The sequence below is a fragment of the Nerophis ophidion genome, linkage group LG27 (assembly GCF_033978795.1).
Source record: "Nerophis ophidion isolate RoL-2023_Sa linkage group LG27, RoL_Noph_v1.0, whole genome shotgun sequence".
In the NCBI taxonomy this organism is placed as follows: Eukaryota; Metazoa; Chordata; class Actinopteri; order Syngnathiformes; family Syngnathidae; genus Nerophis; species Nerophis ophidion.
Genome location: NC_084637.1, coordinates 7,411,693 through 7,438,102, shown reverse-complemented (window position 1 = coordinate 7,438,102; position 26,410 = coordinate 7,411,693). Strand labels below are relative to the sequence as shown.

Sequence of the window (26,410 nt, the reverse complement as noted above, 5' to 3'; positions counted from 1 at the left end):
TTATGCTCACTCAATGTTAGATTATTCCCAACCAAGCAATTGGGTTCAATTATTACACCCAAAAAGTTGAGTTATGCCAACCCAATTTTGGGTGATTGTAAATAATGTCAATGATATTAATCCATAATAACATTCAGTCACTGCGATGAGGTGGCGACTTGTCCAGGGTGTACCCCGCCTTCCGCCCGATTGTAGCTGAGATAGGCGCCAGCGCCTCCCGCGACCCCAAAAAGGGAATAAGCGGTAGAAAATGGAAAAAAAATGAATCATTCGGGTCAATAAAAAAGTACCTTTTGAATAAAAAAAAAACTTTACCCAAATATGCGTTACTTGTTGAAAACCCATACATTTAATTAAAATAATACCATTATAACCCAAAAAATGGATCGCTGTTCATAAAAATAACTCCAAAATTTAACCCAACAGCAGCAACTCATAAATTGGGTTACCATAATAACCCAGTATTTTAATGTGCTCACACACACTAACAAATGTTGGGTAAAAAAAATAACCAAATTTTAACCCAACTGCTGGTTCAAGAAAAGGAAGATTATTTTAACTCAAAATTCTGGGTTAATTTTTTCAACCTGACTTTTGCGTTGAATTATTCAACCAAAAAGTTGGGTTATGCTAACTCAATGTTGGTTGATTCATAACCCAAATATTGGGTTGATTTTATAGAACACAAAAGTTGAGTACAATGTTGGGTTATTCCAAACCCAACCTTTGGGTTGCTCAATTTAGTGCTCCTTGACCCAATAGTTGGTTAAAAATTATACATTTTACTGCTGGTTTGTCCTACTCCTTCCCAACTACTGATCAAAATGATTTTTATTCTAGTGAAATATACTAAAAAGCAATATATAAGTGACATGTTTTTTTTTTTTTACAAGAATTGTCGTGTATGGTCACAGTAGTTCTATACAGCATGCTCAAATATTTTCATGTACATAAAATGTGAGATTGTAAATAATCTTAATGAGATTAATCCATCATAAAATTCCCTTCAAGAAAAAAGGACCTTTTTATTTAAAAACCCAAAAATGTGTTACTCATTGAAAAACAACCCAAAAATGGTTAAACATTTGGAAAACCCAGAAATTTAGTTAAAATAATACCCTTATAACCCAAAAAATTGATTGCTCTTCATAAATATAACTCCAAAATTTAACCCAACACTAGCAAATCATAAATTGGGTTATCAAAATAACCCAACATTTTCTAGTGGTATAGCTCGGTTGGTAGAGCGGCCGTGCCAGCAAATTGAGGGTTCCAGGTTCGATCCCCGCTTCTGCCAACCTAGTCACTGACGTTGTGTCCTTGAGCAAGACACTTTACCCACCTGCTCCCAGTGCCACCCACACTGGTTTAAAAATGTGACTTAGATGTTGGGTTTCACAATGTAAAGCGCTTTGAGTCACTAGAGAAAAGCGCTATATAAATATAATTCACTTCACTTCACTTCACTTTCGTGTGGAGCTACTCCGTCCTGCACTTCCCGGGGGGGAACACAGGACAAAAGACTTAGAATCATACTTAGAATCAATTTGGGAACAGTTCAATAACATTGACCACAAAATTAAATAAAATAATAAAAATGCCCACAAAATATAAAAATTATTATCTTCCATTAGATGCAAAATTAAGTAAACAGTGTAAAAATATGGGCGGTTAAATGACACTGAATTAAATAAATGAATCCATCCATCCATCTTCTTCCGCTTATCCGAGGTCGGGTCGCGGGGGCAACAGCCTAAGCAGGGAAACCCAGACTTCCCTCTCCCCAGCCACTTCGTCTAGCTCTTCCCGGGGGATCCCGAGGCGTTCCCAGGCCAGCCGGGAGACATAGTCTTCCCAACGTGTCCTGGGTCTTCCCCGTGGCCTCCTACGGGTTGGACGTGCCCTAAACACCTCCCTAGGGAGGCGTTCGGGTGGCATCCTGACCAGATGCCCGAACCACCTCATCTGGCTCCTCTCGATGTGAAGGAGCAGCGGCTTTACTTTGAGTTCCTCCCGGATGGCAGAGCTTCTCACCCTATCTCTAAGGGAGAGCCCCGCCACCCGGCGGAGGAAACTCATTTCGGTCGCTTGTACCCGTGATCTTATCCTTTCGGTCATGACCCAAAGCTCATGACCATAGGTGAGGATGGGAACGCAGATCGACCGGTAAATTGAGAGCTTTGCCTTCCGGCTCAGCTCCTTCTTCACCACAACGGATCGGTACAACGTCCGCATCACTGAAGACGCCGCACCGATCCGCCTGTCGATCTCACGATCCACTCTTCCCTCACTCGTGAACAAGACTCCTAGGTACTTGGTACTTGAACTCCTCCACTTGGGGCAGGGTCTCCTCCCCAACCGGGAGATGGCATTCCACCCTTTTCCGGACGAGAACCATGGACTCTGACTTGGAGGTGCTGATTCTCATTCCAGTCACTTCACACTCGGCTGCGAACCGATCCAGTGAGAGCTGAAGATCCCGGTCAGATGAAGCCATCAGGACCACATCATCTGCAAAAAGTAGAGACCTAATCCTGCGGTCACCAAACCGGATCCCCTCAACGCCTTGACTGCGCCTAGAAATTCTGTCCATAAAAGTTATGAACAGAATCGGTGACAAAGGACAGCCTTGGTTGTCACTGGAAATGTGTCCGACTTACTGCCGGCAATGCGGACCAAGCTCTGACACTGATCATACAGGGAGCGGACCACCACAATAAGACAGTCCGATACCCCATACTCTCTGAGCACTCCCCACAGGACTTCCCGAGGGACACGGTCGAATGCCTTCTCCAAGTCCACGAAGGGTTCTTGAGGGTGCATGGGAGTTTGCCCAACCAGTCTAAATAAATGAATGAATATCCAAATAATTACTAGATTCAGTCATTAATTGTAATTAGGATTAAAACAAATATGTATTCAATGTGCCATTAATTGATTAAATGTAAAACTATGTTGAATTATTTTATCATTTAACTATTGATTTGATTAATGCATGATTTTTTTAATTATTTCGCAATTTTCTTGTGTTATGAACCTGCGTGGCAGCACTTCATTGTTTTTTTTTTGCTGTCAAAGTTGATTAAATAATTCATCAAATGTTGAAATAGTTGATTAAATCCACTTGCACATTAATGACACACATTCACATCTTATATTATTATAATTAATGACACATTCAATTAATTATTTTAACATGTATTTATTACATTGTGTTCCATTTTACAACGGAAGTAGGTAATGAACTACTATTGGCAATCATCAAAAGTATTGGGCTTTTTGGCCCCTCCTGTTTCCAACATGAGTCCTCAGCATTCATGGTATTAAATTATGTCATCATCTTAAAATGCACCACTGACATTATTTTGCTCAAACAACTGCATGTGAAGTCTCTGACGCAATCAATGCACTTTTAGAACAAGGGAATGATTGTATTTTGATATTTTTTAATTTTTGGTCAAATTGTTAAAACCTTTTTTGTAAAAAAAAAAAAAAAACTGTATCCCTGGCAAAATTAACAAACTCATCTTAAAAATGTCAAGCAAAAAGTATTGGTATCAGCAGTACTGGCAATGTATTGTATTGGTCTAGGACAGTGGTTTTCAAATGGGGGTACTTGAAGATATGCTAAGGGGTACGTGAGATTTTTTTTAAATATTCTAAAAATTGCAAAAATTCAAAAATCCTTTATAAATATATTCATTGAATAATACTTCAACAAAATATAAATCCATCCATCCATTTTCTACCGCTTATTCCCTTTTGGGGTCGCGGGGGGCGCTGGCGCCTATCTCAGCTACAATCGGGCGGAAGGCGGGGTACACCCTGGACAAGTCGCCACCTCAAATGTAAGTTCATAAACTGTGAAAAAAATGCAACAATGCAATATTCAGTGTTGACAGCTAGATTTTTTGTGGACATGTTCCATATTTCTCTTTTTGTGAAGAAATGTTTAGAATTAAGTTCAAGAATACAGATGGATCTCTATTACAATCCCCAAAGAGGGCACTTTAAGTTGATGATTACTTCTATGTGTAGAAATCTTTATTTTTATTTGTATCACTTGTTTATTTTTCACCAAGTTTTTAGTTATTTTTACATCTTTTTTTCCAAATAGTTCAAGAAAGACCACTACAAATGAGCAATATTTTGCACTGTTGTACAATTAAATAAATCAGAAACTGATGACATAGTGCTGTATTTTACTTCTTTATCTCTTTTTTTTCAACCAAAAATGCTTTGCTCTGATTAGGGGGTACTTGAATTAAAAAAATGTTCACAGGGGGGACATCACTGAAAAAAGGTTGAGAACCACTGGTCTAGGAGAGATAGATAATGCCAGCTGAAAATGCAGCGTCACAATAAATGGGGATTTGGCACCATCTAGAGGCTAAACGTGATCACTGATGACATTTATTTTTCCATCAGACTACATTGGGTGTGACTCTACAATTGTGTTTTGGCAATCACTGCACTGAGTGCAGTACTATGCTAGTCCTGTACATCACTTATCCTGTTCAGGGAAGTTGTAGACAATATGGTGGTAAATTAACCTAAAATACATATTTTATGATGTGAGAGGAAACAAGTGTACCATGAATTGATTAACGTGGACCCCGACTTAAACCAGTTGAAAAACTTATTCGGGTGTTACCATTTAGTGGTCAATTGTACGGGATATGTACTGTACTGTGCAATCTACTAATAAAAGTATCAATCAATCAATCAAACCTGGGGAGTAGCAGGGAAAGCATGTCACCTCCTCACAGAAAGGACTGAAGTAACTGATTTTAATTCCGAACATGGATCTTGCTCTAAATTTTAAGTGGGAACTCACACACTACTGTTCTGCCCAAAAACATAAACCCGGTAAAAGTTTTTGAGAAGTCTAGTAATGCAAAAAGGTAAATAATCATTTCAAAAAAAGAAGTGGAAGTTTATTCATATACAAAAACATGATGCAACATAATCAGTCTTTTCTGAGATTAGACGCCATATGTTGAGCAATAAATGTTTCACTTGCAGGAGTGAGTGATCTCAGTTCAAAATGAGGTATAGTGAACAAAGGAGCCAGGCAGTATTACCCTCAGCGTTTCTTCCAGGTGTATTTCCTCCTGGCACCTTCCTGACCCGGCTTATCCCTTTCTCTCACTCTTGGGTCTGAGGTCAGCAAACCAGCTAGACAACAAAGAGATTAAATACCTCAAATAGTGACTCTGTTAGATAAGTCATTTTGTAAAGGTCTCTCCAAAATGTATTTTGCGTCCACAGAAGAGCAAAAAGCAGCCTCCTTACCTTGCCTCATGTTTTCTATGTCTCCCGCCGACAGAAAGCCGCAAAGGGCTCGGGAGATAGCGAGTCGCAACGCACCCGCCTGGCTGGACCGTCCACCACCGCTCACGCTGCACTCCAGGTCGAAGCGTCCCAGCATGCCCATAAACTGGAGGGGGAACATTAACTGTACTCTGTGTGCACACCACGTGAGGATGAGTTAACGTCCGGAAGAGACAAAAATTCAATGTTTCCCCCCTCGCCAACCTGTCTTGTAGCACAGGGAAGTACGGGATGTAGTGCTGCCCGTTTATGCTGATAGATCCAGAGCCACTATCCCTCAGAACCACAGAGGCATTCGATGACTTTCTTCGTCCTGACAATCATGGGCAACAATCGTTTGATTTTTTTCACGCGGCAATGCACAGTCAACATGATAAATCACAAAACAGCGTCCAGGAGTGTGCCTGTACCATCAGCGGTGCTATAGGCCACGCCCTTTTCATCTTTCTCTAGCGCTGGGATCGTTTCCTTTTTGGACACGGCCGCAAGTTGCTGCCGGTAAGTCATGACGAACTGCTCCTCCAGGCTGCAGTACGGCAGGGACAACAGACGCTCCATCATCAGGAGAAAGCGGTTGTACTGAAATGAAAAACACAAGCAAGGTGTCAGTGATCAGGCTGGCATGCATACACTGATTTCTGTGTATGCATGTCTGTGTTTTCCAGACTATAGAGCGCATCAATATGTAAAAACCGCACCCACTAAATTTTGAAAGAAAAACATGTTTTTTCCATATATTAGCCGCTCCGGACTATAAGCTGCAGATATCAATCAATCAATGTTTACTTATATAGCCCTAAATCACTAGTGTCTCAAAGGGCTGCACAAACCACTACGACATCCTCGGTAGGCCCACATAAGGGCAAGGAAAACTCACACCCAGTGGGACGTCGGTGACAATGATGACTATGAGAACCTTGGAGAGGAGGAAAGCAATTGATGTCGAGCGGGTCTAACATGATACTGTGAAAGTTCAATCCATAATGGATCCAACACAGTAGCGAGAGTCCAGTCCAAAGCGGATCCAACACAGCAGCGAGAGTCCCGTTCACAGCGGAGCCAGCAGGAAACCATCCCAAGCGGAGGCGGATCAGCAGCGCAGAGATGTCCCCAGCCGATACACAGGCAAGCGGTACATGGCCACCGGATTGGACCGGACCCCCTCCACAAGGGAGAGTGGGACATAGGTGAAAAAGAAAAGAAACGGCAGATCAACTGGTCTAAAAAGGGAGTTCACTTACAACACATATGTGTTGTAAGTGAATTGGGAATTGAATTATATTTATATAGCGCTTTTTCTGTAGTGACTCAAAGCGCTTTACATAGTGAAACCCAATATATAAGTTACATTCAAACCAGTGTGGGTGGCACTGGGAGCAGGTGGGTAAAGTGTCTTGCCCAAGGACACAACGGCAGTGACTAGGTTGGCAGAAGCGGGAATCAAACCTGCAACCCTCAAGTTGCTGGCACGGCCACTCTACCAACCGAGCTAAACCGCCCCCAAAAAACGAGTTATTTACACAGAAAGATGTTGTAAATATTTATTTACATACCTTAATTGTTTCAAAATAACAGCAGTAAAACGGCGGCTCTAACAAAACAAAACTCATCGCCATGGACCTACTAGCTGCAGCTCGCTCTTTAGTCCAGTCTTTTTCAGGAACTGAGATACAGTCTGGTGTGCAGTGGGAGATAATCTAATTTCACCTATTTGGGTTAAAACTATGTTTTGCAAACCAGTAATTATAGTCTGTAAATTATGAGTTCTTGTTAAGTGTCGGTACTGTCTAGAGCTCCGCAGAGTAACCGTGTAATACTCTTCCAAATCAGTAGATGGTGGCAGGTAGCTAATTGCTTTGTAGATGTGGGAAACAGCGGGAGGCAGAATGCAGGTAAAAAGGTGTCTAATGCTTAAACCAAAAATAAACCAAACTGAGTGCCTCTTAGAAAAGGCATTGAAGCTTAGGGAAGGCTATGCAGAACCAAAGTAAAAACTGAAATGGCTACAAAGTAAACAGAAACAGAATGCTGGACGACAGCAAAAACTTACTACGCAATGTACATCCGAACATGATATGACAATCAACAATGTCCCCACAAAGAAGGATAAAAACAACTAAAATATTCTGGATTGCTAAAACAAAGTACATGCGGGAAATATCGCTCAAAGGAAGACAGGAAACTGCCCAAAAAAAAAGAGAAAAAGCCACCAAAATAGGAGCGCAAGACAAGAAATAAAACACTACAAATCTGTCACAGCATGCTGTGACAGGTGGTGACAGTACACCTACTTTGAGACAAGAGCTATAGTGACACATGCTTGCTTATGCTCTAAAGTCATATCCAGCAATTGCGACAACGACTTTTTACTTTCAACCGGGTTTTGTTTTTTAATGATTTCTGCTGGTGGTGTGCCTCCGCATTTTTAAACGCAAAAAAAGGTCCCTTGGCTCTAAAAAGGTTGAAAAAAACTGCTTTCGTCAGCTAAACAGACACAATAACTCAACAGTGACGTTTTGGTGGATTTACTGAGGAATGTGTGAAACTGAAACAATACAAAAAGAATGCCATTGTAAGTTAGCAATACTTACAACATGTGAGCATATGCTAATTACGCCAGCTTGAAAACATTACGATAGCACATACAAATATGATCCAACTATCGTCAGTTTAGTACCGGTAAGTCAGAATTATTTTGGTTACATTGTAACACTTACAAGTGCTGCTTGGAGTGATGAATGAAGAAACCACACAAGTAGAAACACTATGAATGACTAATAGACGCAACAGCACTTGTACATCTATTTCCAACCACAAACAGAAGGAAAATACTGTACTGAGCGTTGTGAGTGCAGTGAGCAAAGTCGTCCACAAGATGGCACCATAGCAATAACACACATTCTAAGGGTTTTTGTGGGTGTTGCATGAAAACCATAAGGAGTGTAAAGGTATTGTAGATAAAGTGGTATTGCGGATTTAAAATCATCACATTAATGCCGTGACGTCAGACAGTATTAAACAAAAACTACCGTTTTTTTCGGACTATAAGTCACAGTTTTTTTTTCATAGTTTGGCCGGGGGTGCGACATATACTCCGGAGCATCTTATGTGTGAAATTATTAACACATTCCCGTAAAATATCAAATAATATTATTTATTTCATTCGCGGAAGAGACGAAGAAAATGTCAGCAATCGTCACATACACGTCAACCAATAAGAATTTGGCGGGGGAGGGTCATGGCAGAAGTACATTGTGGGTCATGGGATACTAACTACTAAATGCTACTGCCGTAGCTATTAAAATGGATCATTTCAACCTGGGTGGTAACTTATAAAAACTGAGAAGGGCTGAACAAAAAAGGCACCAAAAAGGAAATCATGTACTGCAGATTACAAGCTGGACGTAGTGAAATATGCAGCAGAAAACGACAAGAGGAAGCGGCGCATACCTTTGGAATTCGGCAGAGTTGTTTAGAAGCGACATTGAGGAAGAAAATTTCATGGGATTTATCGATTAGGAGTGACAGATTGTTTGGTAAATGTGTAGCATGTTCTATATGTTATAGTTATTTGAATGACTTTTACAATAATATGTTGTATTAACATACCAGGCACCTTCTCAGTTGGTTATTTATGCTTCATATAACGTACACTTATTCAGCCTGTTGTTCATTATTCTTTATTTATTTTAAATTGGCTTTCAAATGTCTATTCTTGGTGTTGGATTTTATCAAATAAATTTCCCCCCAAAATGCGACTTATACTCCAGTGCGACGTATATATGTTGTTTTCCTTCTTTATTATGCTTTTTTGGCCGGTGCGACGTATACTCCGGAGCGACTTATAATCCGAAAATACGGTGGTAGTAGTAGTTTTTTTCTGGCGCTTTTGCATTGGCCGGTGTAAAAATAAACTACCACTCCCATAATTATCTGTGCAGCGCGGGACCGAATGGTGAGGGCGTGGAACGCAGGAGGAAGCAGTGGGGAAAAATGTGATCGGCGTATATAAGAGGAATTGTTTTTTATGGAAATTTTCTGATCATTTCATCAAAGTCTATCCATAACATTTGGAGTTATGTTGCCAACAAACTGGTAAAGAAGACATGCAGTGGTGGTGGGGGGTGCTGGAGCCTGTCTTAGCTGCACATGGGCGGAAGGCGGAGTACACCTTGGACAAATCGCCACCTCTTCGCAGTCCATTTGCAGAAAATGGCTCGTTTTTACTGGCCCGTGACACAATGTAGAAGATATTCCATAAATAGAACAAAGATGCTGAAAATAATGAGGAAAAAGCTGAAATGTTCATACTAATAATTCTTTTGAAAAAACCTATTTGATTAACAGTGCTAATATTGTTCTTTAAATACATAGATAAAAAAAATTTAAGCTTTTAAAAATATATACATTTCAAATTAAGCCCCCCATTCAAATTGCAGCCCTTATAGGCATTGTTTCAATTTCATTTTGACTTTTCCTACGTATCATGTTTGTTTATTTATTAACTTTATATCCAAGAAATATATTTAAAAAAATACCTGCTCACAATTTTTTATATCTATTTTTTTAAATCATTAAAGCTGTAAAAACAAAAGCCAATAAGTTTTATGTTGCATATTGTACACTTACTGTAAATAAACCGAACGCATTCATCCATCCATTTTCTACCGCTTGTCTCTTTCGGGGTCGCGGGGGGTGCGGGAGCCTATCTCAGCTGCATTCAGGCGGTAGGCAGGGCACACCGTGGACAATTCGCCACCTCATCATAAACCGAACCATCACATATAATACTGAGGCATCGAATTGTGACGATACCATAGCGTTACATCTTTACAAACCATAAGACCAATCATATGCCAAAAGGAACATTAAATGTGCTTACATCGTGAACAGAGATGGTCTCCACAAGCAAATCTTCCAACTCCTCCTTCAGGACCCACCTGCTGGCACTCAGAGCACTGAAGGGGAAAGACACCGGTAATTGGATTTTTTTTAGATTGAAACATTTCAGATCAACATGCGTCCTCCCCCCCACAAAAAACACTTGCCCCTACATTGGCTTGACGTCATCGGAAAAGAGTCCTTTGGCTCGTAGACGATCCTGATGCCTCTCGATGTTTAGGATTTTACTCTGTGTGTCCTTAAAACAGGTGAAAAGATTGCAGGTGAAAATTTGAAACAAACATGAATTGTTATGTAAAACATAGAATAGCCTATGTCAGGGGTGTCCAAACTGTTTTTATACTGAAGGCTGCACACTACTCAGGATTTGGGGGCTATTTTTGATAAGTCATTTTCAAAACCAATCAAATAATGTACCGTATTTTTCAGAGTATAAGTCGCTCCAGAGTATAAGTCGCAGCTGCCGAAAATGCATAATAAAGAAGGAAAAAACATATATAAGTCGCACTGGAGTATAAGTCGTATTTTTTGTAGAATTGTATTTGATAAAACCCAACACCAAGAATAGACATTTGAAAGGCAATTTAAAATAAATAAAGAATAGTAAACAACAGGCTGAATAAGTGTACGTTACATGATGCATAAATAACCAACTGAGAAGGTGCCTGGTATGTTAACGTAGCATAATATGGTAACAATCATTCAAATAACTATAACATATAGAACATGCTATACGTTTACCAAACAATCGGTCACTCCTAATCGCTAAATCCCATGAAATCTTATACGTCTACTCTCTTACGTGCATGAACTAAATATTATTGTTTGATATTTTACGGTAATGTGTTAATCATTTCACACATAAGTCGCTCCTGAGTATAAGTCGCACCCCTGGCCATACTATGAGAAAAACTGTGACTGTTAAAAAGTATCTGAACTCTTTGGGATTACATGGATTTTTGCACATAAATATGGCATTAAATGTGGATGGAGAGAGTTCAGCACTGTTGCTACTCTCGCTAGGAGTGGTCATCCTGTAAAGATGACCGCAAGAGCACAGCGCAGAATGCTCAATAAAGGGGGAAAATAAATCGTTGAGTGTCATCTAAAGACTTTTAGCCCATACTAACATTTTTTTTGACCAGTCAACAAGGAAAACATGAAACAAGAACGGACTTTGTGGAGGAACACTACGGAGGAAGCCACTACTGTCAAAGAAAAACATTGTAGCATGTTGGGAGTTTGCAAAAGAGCGCCTTGATGTTCCACAGCACTACTGGTAAAATATTATGTGGACAAATTACACCAAATTAGAGTTGTTTGGAAGAAACACACAACACTTTGTGGAGGGGAAAAAAGGCACAGCACGCCAACATCAATCAATCAATCAATCAATCAATGTTTATTTATATAGCCCCAAATCACAAATGTCTCAAAGGACTGCACAAATCATTACGACTACAACATCCTCGGAAGAACCCACAAAAGGGCAAGGAAAACTCACACCCAGTGGGCAGGGAGAATTCACATTCAGTGGGACGCCAGCGACAATGCTGACTATGAGAAACCTTGGAGAGGACCTCAGATGTGGGCAACCCCCCCCCTCTAGGGGACCGAAAGCAATGGATGTCGAGCGGGTCCAACATGATACTGTGAAAGTTCAATCCATATAACATCAAAACCTCCTCCATCCATCCATTTTTTACCGCTTATTCCCTTTCGGGGTCGCGGGCGCCTATCTCAGCTACAATCGGGCGGAAGGCGGGGTACACCCTGGACAAGTCGCCACCTCATCGCAGGGCCAACACAGATAGACAGACAACATTCACACTCACATTCACACACTAGGGCCAATTTAATGTTGCCAATCAACCTATCCCCAGGTCCTCCCCACGGTGAAATATGGTCGAAGGGGCATCATGGTTTGGGGTTGCATTGCTGTCTTAGGGCCTGGACGGATTGTTGTCATCAACAGAAAAATGTATTCCCGAATGACATTTTGCAGCAAAACTTTAGACCATCTGTCTGCCAACTGAAGCTCAAGAGAGGATGGGTGATGCAACAGGACAATGACCCAAAGCGTAAAAGTAAATCAACAACAGAATGGCTAAACAGAAGAAAATACACCTTCTCGAGTGGCCCAGTCAGAGTCCTGACCTCAACCCAATTGAGATGCTGTGGCATTACCTCAAGAGAGCATTTCACATCAGAAAACCCCTAGCATAATGCTGAACTGAAACAGTTTTGCAAAGAGGAACGGTCCAAAATACCTCTAGACCATTGTGCAGGTCTGATCTGCAACTACAGGAAACATTTGGTTGAGGTTATTGATGCCAAAGGAGTGTCAACCGGTTATTAAATTCAAAGGTTCACATACTTTTTCCACCCTGCACGGTGAATGTTTACATGTTGTGTTGAATAAAAAATTAGAAAATATCTTTTTTTTGTGCAGTACTAGTTTAAGCCGATTGTCTATTGTTGTGACTTGGAGGATGATCAGAATGCATCTAATGCCCATTTTATGCAAAAATCCAAGTAATCTCAAAGTGTTTATTAAAAAACATAAAACAAAATTGTGTGGTAAGTAGGGCTGGGCGATATATCGATATACACGATATAACGCGGGTTTGTCTCTGTGCGATGTAGAAAATGACTATACCGTAATATTCGTGTATACGTTCTCATGCAGTTGCTTTTAGCTGCGGGCATTACACTACAGGCTCTTCTCACTCTTTCCTTTCTCTCCTTCTCACAGACAAGCAGGCGCACATTCTTACACACGTCACATACTGCCACGTCATACGTCACATACGTACACGCCCTCGCCCAGCAGAGAGGTAGTAGACTGGGTAACGTTAGCTGTGATGCTAACATAGCCGTACGAGTGGTAATACGAGAGAAAGAAGGTGCGTATCTGGTAACAAATGAAGGAAGACTTAATTCCCAATAAAAACAGCACAGGGTCCATCGTCTGGCGGTGGTTCGGCTCCTCATCCCACCCCCCGGATTGTAAATAATGTAAAAAATTCAATGTACATACTATGATGATTAACTTGTGTGATGACTGTATTATGTTGATAGTATATATTTTTACCATGAATTGATTAACGTGGACCCCGACTTAAACAAGTTGAAAAACTTATTCGGGTGTTACCATTTAGTGGTCAATTGTACGGAATATGTACTGTACTGTGCAATCTACTAATAAAAGTATCAATCAATCAATCAATCAATCAATCAATCAATCAATCAAGTGGGAATATGTCGAACAGACAACCATAATTTGTCAAGTGTTGGGCAAAAAAGTTTCTTATAAAAAGTAACCTTACTGCTAATATGTAGCATCATTTGAAAAGTCACTCGCTAGAGGATGAAGAGAATTTCACAACTTCCGTAATAACCTACCGCATAGTGAAGGATGAATACTATTTGATTTCCTATTATGCAGCTCTTTTTTATTTGACACTTAAAATGTCTTTGACAATCTTGCACTTTCTGTTTTGGAAATGACATGAATGTTTGTGCCATTTCTTAATAACTTTAATAAATACACTTTCGGTCAATTGACTTAGTTGTGATTTCCCTCTCTGCATGAAAGTTTAAAAGTAACATATATGAATGCAGTATGAAGAAGAATGTTTCTAAGGATGCACCGAAATTAAAATTTGTGGCCGAAGCCGAATAAAATTTAAACGCTTGGCCGAGGGCCGAATACCGAATAATGAATGCAGTTTTTCACAATTTTTTTAATATTGCATAAATAGCCTAGAATAAATATTTAGACATGTTTTTCAAATAAAGTCATTTTTTTATTGAATATTGACATTTTTTTAATATTCCAGTAGCCTTTGCTTTTCAAAAAAAGCACAAAGTTTTTCATTTATATTAGGCCTTCAAACAAAACATGCATTCCAAAAAAAAATAAAGTGCATTGAAGTGGATAAACCCACAACAAATGAATTATTGTCCTTTTGGCAATAATTGTTGTCCTTTTGGCAAAAGTCTGCTTAGCCACAGTAGATATGCTAATAATGTAAACAGAAGGCTCAAGTAAATCTCAATTAAGAGTGTGCTTGTAATCTCATACACTTATACAGGTAGCCTACACAACAGGCTAATAATGTAAACAGACGCCCCACTAAATCTCAAAGAGTGTGTGCTTGTAACCTCATACACTTATACAGGTACACAACATATCTCAACGTCACCGCACGTTGGTTGATTGCGTCACCGCGTCAAAAAATCGCGTCACACGCCACTATTCGGCCTTGTTTTTAACTCATTCCACCGAAGGCCGAATGTGGCTTTTTTTGCCATATTCGGCCGTATATATTCGGTTACCGATTAATCGGTGCATCCCTAATGTAGACACATAGAATCATAATACTGCTGTGATTATATGCATCAAGTGTTCATTCAAGGCCAAGGCAAAATATCGTAATATATATCTTATATCGCAATATTAAAAAAATGCCATAATGCCCAGCCCTAGTTGGAAGGGTCAACATTTCAACAATTTTTCATTATACTATACCAGTTTGCTCTTTTAATCCCTTTTTTTTCTTTTAGTAATGGTATTTTTCTAAGAAAAAAATTGCTGCAGCCCACACATAGCCACCCTTACGTTTTGATTTTTTTCAATGCAATAATCAAAAACGTGCCTTGTAAAAACTTAGTGTTCGGCATCATACATTCATTTTATTGTGGCAACTTGCCACAATGAAACGCTGACTTACGTGCATCAAAGAGTAGAAGCCCTGTTTGCCCGTGTAAAACAGAAAGTCGAACGGCCGCTTATCCGCTCCCCACTGGACAGCTGCCCCGAAGAGAGCAAAGCACGGTTAGACCTGTAGAGCATGCACCAGGGGTCACAAACGCATTTAAGACAATTCTATGTACCCCGCTGCTTTGGAAAGATTTCCTCCGGGTGCTGAAAAAGACAGAGGCAGAAAGTAAGAGTTAATGTGAGCAAAATATTGTTCAACTTTCATAGATTTTATGTTGTCAGTCGCTATCTTTACCTTCATGAGGGGTCGCGCCCTCTTATTGAACAGTCCCGAGGGGAAAAGGTAGGCGATGCTTTTCTGTGGTGGGGCAGAGAGAAAATACAAATAGAAGCAAATGACATCACAAAACTACAGAGGTCACACTACAAATCGCGGTGCGAATGACAGACGAGAAACCGCAAGCTGCTCACTGGTTCAAGGAAAGGACAGCTTTGTGTGTGCATGTGTGTGTGTGTGTCACAGCAATGACAGCAAACAGAGGGTGGCCAACGTGTGCAGCAGTTCAGCCCGAGTTCAGCATTCATGGATGCTTTGTTATTAACCGTCCAACAGATGGCGCAACAAAGTGCAAGTGCCAAATAAGTGATGGAAAGTTAAAAAGATTGTGTGTGTTTCTCTGCTCAACTGGTTTAATTCATGAAGGAACAGGTGCAGTGCCAAGGGAGAAGGTTGACGTTTGATCTTGTTGAAATTGTAGAAAGAACTGATACATGTGCACCAGACACAAAAAGGTAACAAGCTAAGTTAAATAGTGTTGAGAAAAGTTGGGAAGACGCACATCTAGGCCTGTGCCAATAAGACATTTTGCTGGACGATAAATAGTCCCATAAATGTTGCTGATAAGAAATATTATCATCAACTTTATATGGAGATTAAATTAGGCACTGATGTAATGATAAAACAGAATATTGTAATACTGTAACTAGGGCTGCGAATTTTTGGGTGTCCCACGATTCGATTCAATATCAATTCTTGGGGTTGTGATTCGATTATAAATCGATTTTTTCAAATCAACGGGATTCTCGATTCAAAAACGATATTTTTTCCAATTTAAAACAATTCTGTATTAATTCAATAGATAGGCTTTCATCAGGATCTACCTCAGTTTGCTGACATGCTAGCAGAGTAGTAGATAAAAAAAAAAAGCTTTTATACTTGTAAAGAACAATGTTTTATCAACCGATTGCCATCCATCCATCCATTTTCTACCGCTTATTCCCTATCGGGGTCGCGGGGGGCGCTGGCGCCTATCTCAGCTACAATTGGGCGGAAGGCGGGGTACACCCTGGACAAGTCTTATCAACCGATTGCAATAATGTAAATTTGTTTTAACTATTAAAAATATGACTTATTTTATCTTTGTGAAAATATTGGACACAGTGTGTTGTCAAGCTTATGCGATGCGATGCAAGTGTAAGCCACTGTGACACTATTGTTCCTTTTTTTTTTTTTAAATGTCTAATGATAATGTCAATGAGGGATTTTTAATCACTGCTATGCTGAAATTATAACTAATATTGATAAGGTTGTCGATAATATTCCTTTTTGTTTCACTACTTTTGGTTTGTTCTGTGTCTCCTCTCCATTGCTCTGTTTTTTGCAGTTCTGAGTGTTGCTGGGTCAGGATTGGTTTTGGAATTGGATTGCATTGTTACGGTATTGCTGTGTATTGTTTTGTTGGATTGATAAAACAAATTTAAAAAATAAAAATAAAATTTATATATATTTTTTTTAATCGTTTTTTTAAACTGAGAATTGATTCTGAATCGCACAACGTGAGAATCGCGATTCAAATTCGAATTGATTTTTTCCCACACCCCTAACTGTAACTATAGCTGGGTGGATATAGTAAAAAACTAAATCCAGATTAAATCAACATTTTACCTCGATTTCGGTTAATAGCACTCAACGACTCCTCTACTTTTCAGTCAACGTCACTCTTACTATAGCCAAAATGTGTCCAAATAACTGACACAGAATTCCTTATGGGTACAAGTAGCTTGCATTGTACTGGCAGCTCAGTGTTTGAGTTTTCCTCCATAACATGTTTGTGCATCGGACTAAATAAAACAGTGTCAAGAGATCGAAAACACATGATTTATTTTAAGTCATCATGTTTCTTCTAGTATTTCCTTTCTTAGATACAATATCTACTTTGTAAGTATAGCAAGTTGCCCTTTTGTTATCCTTTCTCGTGAATATCTCTCCAGTGTTTGTGCCGCCGATCACTGCCATGCGTGCTGATGTCATGTGCGGCCATTAAAAGCTGCAAGGGAATCATTAACAAAATTTGACGATTATTCCCAGGAATTAGAGATGTACCGATTCGTTTCAACAACAATTCTATTCAGAATTTGTTGTTGCCGATAAGATTCAGCGACAAATGTATTTATTTTAAGAACGATACAAAATAATAACTGATGTCGATTTAGAAACTTTTCAGCAAAAAAAAAATTAACCAGTGTGACTGTGAAATAAATACTGGATACTGCAGGTGAAGGGAATTAAATATAAATTAATTATGGATACAAACAAGCAAGTAAACAACAAATATTGGCCAATGTATTCAAATAGTACTTGAAGAAAGTGCAACCAACACTTTCGGTTGAACGAACAAGAGCAAAACTTTTCTGCTCACATTTACAGCATTTAAGCGGTTTTCAATTAAACTAATGTAACCATCATTTTACCAGTAGATTTACTGGCTAAATAAAGTTCTCCGACCCATTATTCTGTCAAAATCTGCAACCCACCGCTACTGAGCATGCGCGCACGTGTACACAAAGGCAAACATTTGCTTCGAACGAAATACAATCGAAAGCAACTTCAATAAACTCACCTTTGATCAGCACACCACGGATATTCAAAAAAGAAGTCAACAAAGACTGTTAGCAATCCAAAAACTTAAAGGACTATATGTTGCACCTCATCTCCTGTTATTACTTTACCAAATCATTGTTCAACCCATCCTTAGCTACTGTGCCACATGTTTTTTCACCAGGCTTTCTGTAACCAACCGGACCAAACTCACACGCATTACAAACATAGCAGCTAAAATCATCAGCCTACCCACACCCAACATTTCAGATTCAAACCAAAGGTCCATCATTCGACTGGTAAACACGATAATCCAGGATATCCGTCACCCACTACACCAATACATAATGCCACTACCCCATGTACAGAACCATCAAATTCCGGAGGGCCTGCCTCAAGAAAAGCCTTATCCCTGCAGCTATAGCCGCCCTTAACAACAGGCCCGACAAACAAAGCCTGTAAATGTCTTGGTCATGTATGATGTCTTTTTGTTATGTTTGTTTTGTGATGTGTAATGTCTATATGTCTAAATGTACAGCAGTGAAAAGGAATTTCCCCAACCGGTACCAATAAATCTAAATCTAAAAAAATCTAATCTAACTGCTTCGTGTTACTTGTGTACAAATAAGTAATGATTTTAAGTTATGTTTCTTTCAATTGCTATGTGCACATGGACACATTTAATCAGATTAAAAGCCTAACCAGAATAAAAATGCTTCATGTAAATACACCATCCGGAATACAATGAACACACGTTCGGATCAAAATGTCATTCCTATCGAAATGGGTGGTTTATGCTGAAAGTCATTCAGATTGTAACGCATGAAAACACGTCTTCAGAAATTCGGGCTATAATTATCCTTACTGCGCTTGTCTTTGACGTCAGATATAGTTTGGCGGTGGAGCGGGGACTAAATTCAATAGTCTCGGAACGAAGCGATTGTCAACATGTACAGGTATCGTTAAATACTGTTGAGTTTGTTACTTCAAAACGAGATTAGCAAAAACAAAAGTATGGTCTGGAGTGTCATGTGTTGATATATCAGTAAAAGAAGGGCTTTTGTTGTTGTCTTAATGAGCTGTTTTATTCACAAACTTACAGCTAATGCATTTTGTGATGTTACAAATCTTCACACTGGCATATTAATAAATAACTATTGTCAGTTTTAGCACTCTAATAGACTCAATGTAACATAATTATATATTTGATTCATTCTTAAAATGTTGGCTATTTAATAGATTAGATGAAGAATGACTCATAATCTTCGCGAGGAAAAGGGGGGTGGACCCAAGCGTCTTTTCGTGTCGTTTTCACCATTTCCGGGTCTTAATTGGCTGTCAAGGTATACCAACTTGTGTTGGATTACATCCTCTTCCTTCTACTATCCAGGTAACAGGCACGATTTATGGTCTAGAATAGAGTTTGACCAGCAAGGAAGCGAGAACGCAGCTCATCATTTGATCATGTCAACATTGGCACACAAGCTTGTGAACACAGGGCCGTTATAGTTTGTCTGCGTTAGCGTTTATAATAATAATATCACTAAAACTTGGTTAATGTACAAGTCATGAAACGTAAATGGAGAATTGTTGGGGCTTTTTCGATGGTTTTTTGGGGGATTTTATGGGCGGAACAGAGGACCTTCCAGTGGCTCTGCTGTTAGCGGACTTATTTTACGAGTTAGAATACATTTAAAAAATATATAAATTGGTCGTTATGTCGTTCATATTGTTTGTGAACAATATGCTAAATTCCAAAAAAAGTGCAGTTCCCATTTAAATATGAGCTGATATTGATATCAGATATAAAATTGGTTATAAATTAGATGTATTGTTAGATATTAAATTATCATCGATTATACAAAGCTTGTACAGCTTATACCAAGTATAATGACCTACACTGGATTAGTTTTAGCAGCTTTGATGTGCAAAGTTTATCAAAAGTGGAGTCGCATTATGTTTTTATTTCTTTCTTTTACTGTACCGGAAATTGATGGAAACCATTTCCCTTCATATATTGTACATTCTTGTGTGTACGGATGTGAAATACATCTTGATTTGTATTTATAAAATTCTTCAAGAGCCTTAATTTTGAGTTGTTAAAACCTGCAGAGACCCCGCCTACCAAAAAAGTAATAAAAGTATGCATGATTCCTGTTGTTATCGTGTTAAATAGATATTGGCATCGGCCAATACTGAAGGCTGCAATATTGCTATAGTATAGTAAGTGAAAAACTTGTATCCGGACCAACCTTCCTTAAGGATTTTAGACGTCCTTTCCAAAGTATAAACACAAGCCTCAGTTCTTACATACATCTATGTCTTCTTGAGTGAAGTTCTCTGGGTCTTCTCCCATCATGTTGGCCAGGTGCCGCTTGCCGATGTTGAACTCTTCCACCTGCTTCTCGATAAACTCCACCGTAAACCTCCCGGGACCATCAGCTGCCAGGTTCTTTTTGTGCACGACAGAGCTTGTACATATCTGCCTCCTGACAAGCTGGAAGACAGGAAGAAGAAAATTAGCAGCAATCCATAACCAATCAAACAATTGGAAATTCCACCTGCAATCTAAATACATGCATGTTACATTAAATGGACACTCTAAATCATTTCTATTAAACAAAAATTGTTCTCGGGGCCACATTCTCAGAAAACTAACGACAGAGGGACCCCAGGTCTCCCTCCACTGTATTTTAATCAAAAAAAAAAAAAAACCTGCTAGATCTGGTTTATTTACTTCTCGAAATGGATAATATAGTCATAAATAAAAACACCAGCAAAATGTTTATACTGCTTAAAGATCATCTATATGACAAACTCTGCAGCTGTGAAAGGGGAACTGCACTGATTTAAATGTTGCCTATCATTCACAATCCTTGTGACAGACAAAAGAACACATAAGTATGTTTTTTTTGCATTCTAATTTGTAATAATCGGCTCATTTTAGGTGGCTAGTAATGTAAATAATGAGAGTAATCCAATCTGCCTCTAAATCACTCTAAAAATGCAACCAAAAAACGCCAACAATAGAACTTGTGACCATGAATATTAACCGAGTATTAACAATATCGTTATTATAAGCGCTAACATAGGCAGACTATTTCTAGCCGGGCCGTAATAATAGAGATGTAGTTGGCTTGTGCAGCTTGTTCTCGGGGCCACATTTTCAAAAAACTAACGACAGAGGGACCCCAGGTCTCCCTCCACTGTATTTTAATCAAAAAAAAAAAAACCTGCTAGATCTGGTTTATTTATTTCTCGAAATGGATAATATAGTCATAAATAAAAACACCAGCAAAATGTTTATACTGCTTAAAGATCATCTATATGACAAACTCTGCAGCTGTTAAAGGGGAACTGCACTGATTTAAATGTTGCCTATCATTCACAATCCTTGTGACAGAAAAAAAAACACACAAGTATGTTTTTTTTGCATTCTAATTTGTAATAATCGGCTCATTCTAGGTGGCTAGTAATGTAAATAATGAGAGTAATCCAATCTGCCTCTAAATCACTCTAAAAATGCAACCAAAAAACGCCAACAATAGAACTTGTGACCATGAATATTAACAGAGTATTAACGATATCGTTATTATAAGCGCTAACATAGGCAGACTATTTCTAGCCGGGCCGTAATAATAGAGATGTAGTTGGCTTGTGCAGCTTGTTCTCGGGGCCACATTTTCAAAAAACTAACGACAGAGGGACCCCAGGTCTCCCTCCACTGTATTTTAATCAAAAAAATGTTTATACTGCTTAAAGATCATCTATATGACAAACTCTGCAGCTGTTAAAGGGGAAATGCACTGATTTAAATGTTGCCTATCATTCACAATCCTTGTGACAGACAAAAGAACACATAAGTATGTTTTTTTGCATTTTAATTTGTAATAATCGGCTCATTCTAGGTGGCTAGTAATGTAAATAATGAGAGTAATGCAATCTGCCTCTAAATCACTCGAAAAATGCAACCAAAAATCGCCAACAATAGAACTTGTGACCATGAATATTAACAGAGTATTAACGATATTGTTATTATAAGCGATAACATAGGCAGACTATTTCTAGCCGGGCCGTAATAATAGAGATGTAGTTGGCTTGTGCAGCTTGTTCTCGGGGCCACATTTTCAAAAAACTAACGACAGAGGGACCCCAGGTCTCCCTCCACTGTATTTTAATCAAAAAAAAAAAAACCTGCTAGATCTGGTTTATTTACCTCTCGAAATGGATAATATAGTCATAAATAAAAACACCAGCAAAATGTTTATACTGCTTAAAGATCATCTATATGACAAACTCTGCAGCTGTTAAAGGGGAACTGCACTGATTTAAATGTTGCCTATCATTCACAATCCTTGTGACAGAAAAAAGAACACATAAGTATGTTTTTTTGCATTTTAATTTGTAATAATCGGCTCGTTTTAGGTGGCTAGTAATGTAAATAATGAGAGTAATCCAATCTGCCTCTAAATCACTCTAAAAATGCAACCAAAAATCGCCAACAATAGAACTTGTGACCATGAATATTAACAGAGTATTAACGATATCGTTATTATAAGCGCTAACATAGGCAGACTATTTCTAGCCGGGCCGTAATAATAGAGATGTAGTTGGCTTGTGCAGCTTGTTCTCGGGGCCACATTTTCAAAAAACTAACGACAGAGGGACCCCAGGTCTCCCTCCACTGTATTTTAATCAAAAAAACAAACAAACTGCTAGATCTGGTTTATTTACCTCTCGAAATGGATAATATAGTCATAAATAAAAACACCAGCAAAATGTTTATACCGCTTAAAGATCATCTATATGACAAACTCTGCAGCTGTTAAAGGGGAACTGCACTGATTTAAATGTTGCCTATCATTCACAATCCTTGTGACAGAAAAAAAAAACACACAAGTATGTTTTTTTGCATTCTAATTTGTAATAATCGGCTCATTTTAGGTGGCTAGTAATGTAAATAATAAGAGTAATCCAATCTGCCTCTAAATCACTCGAAAAATGCAACCAAAAAACGCCAACAATAGAACTTGTGACCATGAATATTAACCGAGTATTAACGATATCGTTATTATAAGCGCTAACATAGGCAGACTATTTCTAGCCGGGCCGTAATAATAGAGATGTAGTTGGCTTGTGCAGCTTGTTCTCGGGGCCACATTTTCAGAAAACTAACGACAGAGGGACTCAAGGTCTCCCTCCACTGTATTTTAATCAAAAAAACAAACAAACTGCTAGATCTGGTTTATTTACCTCTCGAAATGGATAATATAGTCATAAATAAAAACACCAGCAAAATGTTTATACTGCTTAAAGATCATCTATATGACAAACTCTGCAGCTGTTAAAGGGGGACTGCACAGTTTTAAATGTTGCCTATCATTCACAATCCTTGTGACGGACAAAAGAACACATAAGTATGTTTTTTTTGCATTCTAATTTGTAATAATCGGCTCATTCTAGGTGGCTAGTAATGTAAATAATGAGAGTAATCCAATCTGCCTCTAAATCACTCTAAAAATGCAACCAAAAAACGCCAACAATAGAACTTGTGACCATGAATATTAACCGAGTATTAACAATATCGTTATTATAAGCGCTAACATAGGCAGACTATTTCTAGTCGGGCCGTAATAATAGAGATGTAGTTGGCTTGTGCAGCTTGTTCTCGGGGCCACATTTTCAAAAAACTAACGACAGAGGGACCCCAGGTCTCCCTCCACTGTATTTTAATCAAAAAAAAAAAACCTGCTAGATCTGGTTTATTTACCTCTCGAAATGGATAATATAGTCATAAATAAAAACACCAGCAAAATGTTTATACCGCTTAAAGATCATCTATATGACAAACTCTGCAGCTGTTAAAGGGGAACTGCACTGATTTAAATGTTGCCTATCATTCACAATCCTTGTGACAGAAAAAAAAACACACAAGTATGTTTTTTTTGCATTCTAATTTGTAATAATCGGCTCATTCTAGGTGGCTAGTAATGTAAATAATGAGAGTAATCCAATCTGCCTCTAAATCACTCTAAAAATGCAACCAAAAAACGCCAACAATAGAACTTGTGACCATGAATATTAACCGAGTATTAACGATATCGTTATTATAAGCGCTAACATAGGCAGACTATTTTTAGCCTGGCCGTAATAATAGAGAAGTAGTTGGCTTGTGCAGCTACAGTGTAGACATATGGACATACCGAGCTTAGTAAAATTTAATTCTCCATTACAAATCATGACTCTCATTTAAATAATAAAAGGTTGTAGCCATAAATTGGAAAGTTGTTCATCTGTGACATACAAAAAATTGTAAAATATGTCTGTTTTTATTTTTTTAAATCCAACATATTCCCTGGCGATGGAGAGAAAGACACAAAAAGACACTTGCCTGTGGCAAACTTAAACAAAGAAAAATGTAAGATTACTTATTCATCTAAATGAGAATATAAGAACATCCCATCAGTCGGGTTTTCAATGAGAGCAGAAATTTTACAGTAAGTGATTGTTGTATTATGCTGGGGAGTCAGAGGGGTCCCCACATCTGCGGTCCCCTCCAAGGTTTCTCATTGTCCCATTAGGTTGAAACTATTGTAGTGGAGTTCTGTACAAAAAGTGCACTTTAATTTAGTGTTGTTTTCATATGTCATCTTAGCGACATTACGCACCAAAGTGCACTCATAGCTTATTTTCAAATATCTCTGACAATCTTGCACTTTCTGTTTTGAAATGACATGAATGTTTGTGCCACTGCTTAATAACTGTTTAATAAATACAGTTTTGGTCAATTGAATTAGTTGTGATTTCCCTCTCTGCATGGAAGTTTAAAATGAGCATATATTAAAGCAGTATGAAGAAGAATGTTGTAATGTAGACATATAGAATCTTCATACTGCTGTGATTATATGCGTAAAGTGTTCATTCAAGGCTAAGGCAAAATATTGAGATATATATCGTGACATGGCCTAAAAATATCGAGATATTTAAAAAAGGCCTTATTGCCCAGCCCTACTTGAAGGAAGCACTTGCTTTAAACTTAAATAGTTAAAATGAGACACTTTTCCAGTGAGGGTTGGACTCTGCCAAGGCTGCCCTTTGTCACCGATTCTGTTCAGAACTTTTATGGACAGAATTTCTAGGCGCAGTCAAGGCGTTGAAGGGATCTGGTCGGACGTTGTATCGATCCGTTGTGCTGAAGAAGGAGCTGAGCCGGAAGGCAAAGCTCTCAATTTAACGGTCGATCTATGTTCCCATCCTCACCTATGGTCATAAGCTTTGGGTCATGACCGAAAGGACAAGATCATGGGTACAAGTGACCGAAATGAGTTTCCTCAGCCGGGTGGCGGGGCTCTCCCTTAGAGATAGGGTGAGCTCTGCCATCTGGGAGGAGCTCAAAGTAAAGTCGATGTTCCACCACATCGAGAGGAGCCAGATGAGGTGGTTCGGGCATCTGGTCAGGATGCCACCCGAACGCCTCCCTAGGGAGGTGATTAGGGCACGTCCAATCAGTAGGAGGCCACGGGGAAGACCCAGGACATGTCGGGAAGACTATGTTTCCCGGCTGGCCTTGGGAACGCCTCGGGATCCCCCGGGAAGAGCTGGACGAAGTGGCTGGGGAGAGGGAAGTCTGGGCTTCCCTGCTTAGGCTGCTGCCCCCGCGACCCGACCTCGGATAAGCGGAAGAAGATGGATGGTTAAAATGACAGGCACAGTTTAAAAAAACTGCAGTTCCCCTCTAAAGACTAATCAAACATCATCTACTTAATTATAGAACATTAGGCCTTTATATAAGTTGGATATGAATATAATATAAACATAAATTACAAAATAAACTAAAAGGCACCACGTATAAACAGTAGAAAATACGCAAACAAACTGTATGAAGCAGTCCACTTGGGAGAAATGTAAAGTTCAGCTGGGATAAATAATGACAAAAAAATAATATCAGCAAATTAGTTAATAGAATAAAAAACAACATAGCTAGATTTTATTTGTAAGGATTGTTGAGTCAGCGAGCACGAAGAAGCTAACTCAAGGGCGTCTGTGTCGGAACCTCATTTGTGCTCACTTCTTAAACAAGTCACGAAACATTCACTGCTAAAACAAAACAAAAAACAAACTTACCTGCTGACTTGCAAATGACGACATTGCATGTAAACTGGAACAAGATGTCCCACATTTTCTGAAGCAATGCAGGACAACTCGCGTCCCCGCGCCCGCCATCTTGGCTGCCACGTGATGACGTCACGCCGGAAGCTGTCACGTTTGGTATATAAAACTAACGTAATAAGGATACTTACCGGACTTCATTTCGATAGTATTCATCAGAAATGTTAAAATAATTAAAAATACATATTTGTTCAGTGTAATTTAAAAAAGTGTCTTGTTTTAAATCCTACCATTTGCTGGGTTTGCAAACACGTGACTAAGACGCATTTCCGGGTTGGACTTGGTAGGCGAGAATTTCATCTTTATATTGAATTAAAAGTTCTTTAAAGAGAGCTTGATCTTTTCAAATGGCTATTCAAAACACTGACTCATTAGTACAATTTTTTTTGTAAAGGTAACAA

General features: G+C 38.9%; 1 protein-coding gene across 1 annotated transcript; it reads right to left on the bottom strand.

The window, feature by feature from the left end:
• Positions 1 to 4,915: 4,915 nt before the first annotated feature.
• Positions 4,916 to 26,130, bottom strand: LOC133544136 (small ribosomal subunit protein uS9m-like). The gene is made up of 11 exons (XM_061889213.1): positions 25,965 to 26,130; positions 20,155 to 20,337; positions 15,258 to 15,320; positions 15,136 to 15,166; positions 14,973 to 15,052; positions 10,389 to 10,474; positions 10,217 to 10,292; positions 5,745 to 5,913; positions 5,539 to 5,647; positions 5,296 to 5,465; positions 4,916 to 5,178 (listed from the first exon to the last, which is right to left on the bottom strand). Exons 1-11 carry the CDS (start codon positions 26,061 to 26,063, stop codon positions 5,087 to 5,089), a joined length of 1,158 nt encoding a protein of 385 aa, XP_061745197.1. The 5' UTR covers positions 26,064 to 26,130; the 3' UTR covers positions 4,916 to 5,086.
• Between the last annotated feature and the right edge of the window lie 280 nt (positions 26,131 to 26,410).

Excerpts from the sequence above, each read along its gene's own strand:
- LOC133544136 (XM_061889213.1), bottom strand. The coding sequence starts at position 26,063 with ATGGCGGGCGCGGGGACGCGAGTTGTCCTGCATTGCTTCAGAAAATGT. Across the intron at positions 20,338-25,964 it reads CGTCATTTGCAAGTCAGCAG|CTTGTCAGGAGGCAGATATG; the intron begins GTAAGTTTGTTT and ends CCTGTCTTCCAG. Across the intron at positions 10,475-14,972 it reads GCTTCTACTCTTTGATGCAC|GACACACAGAGTAAAATCCT; the intron begins GTAAGTCAGCGT and ends ACCTGTTTTAAG.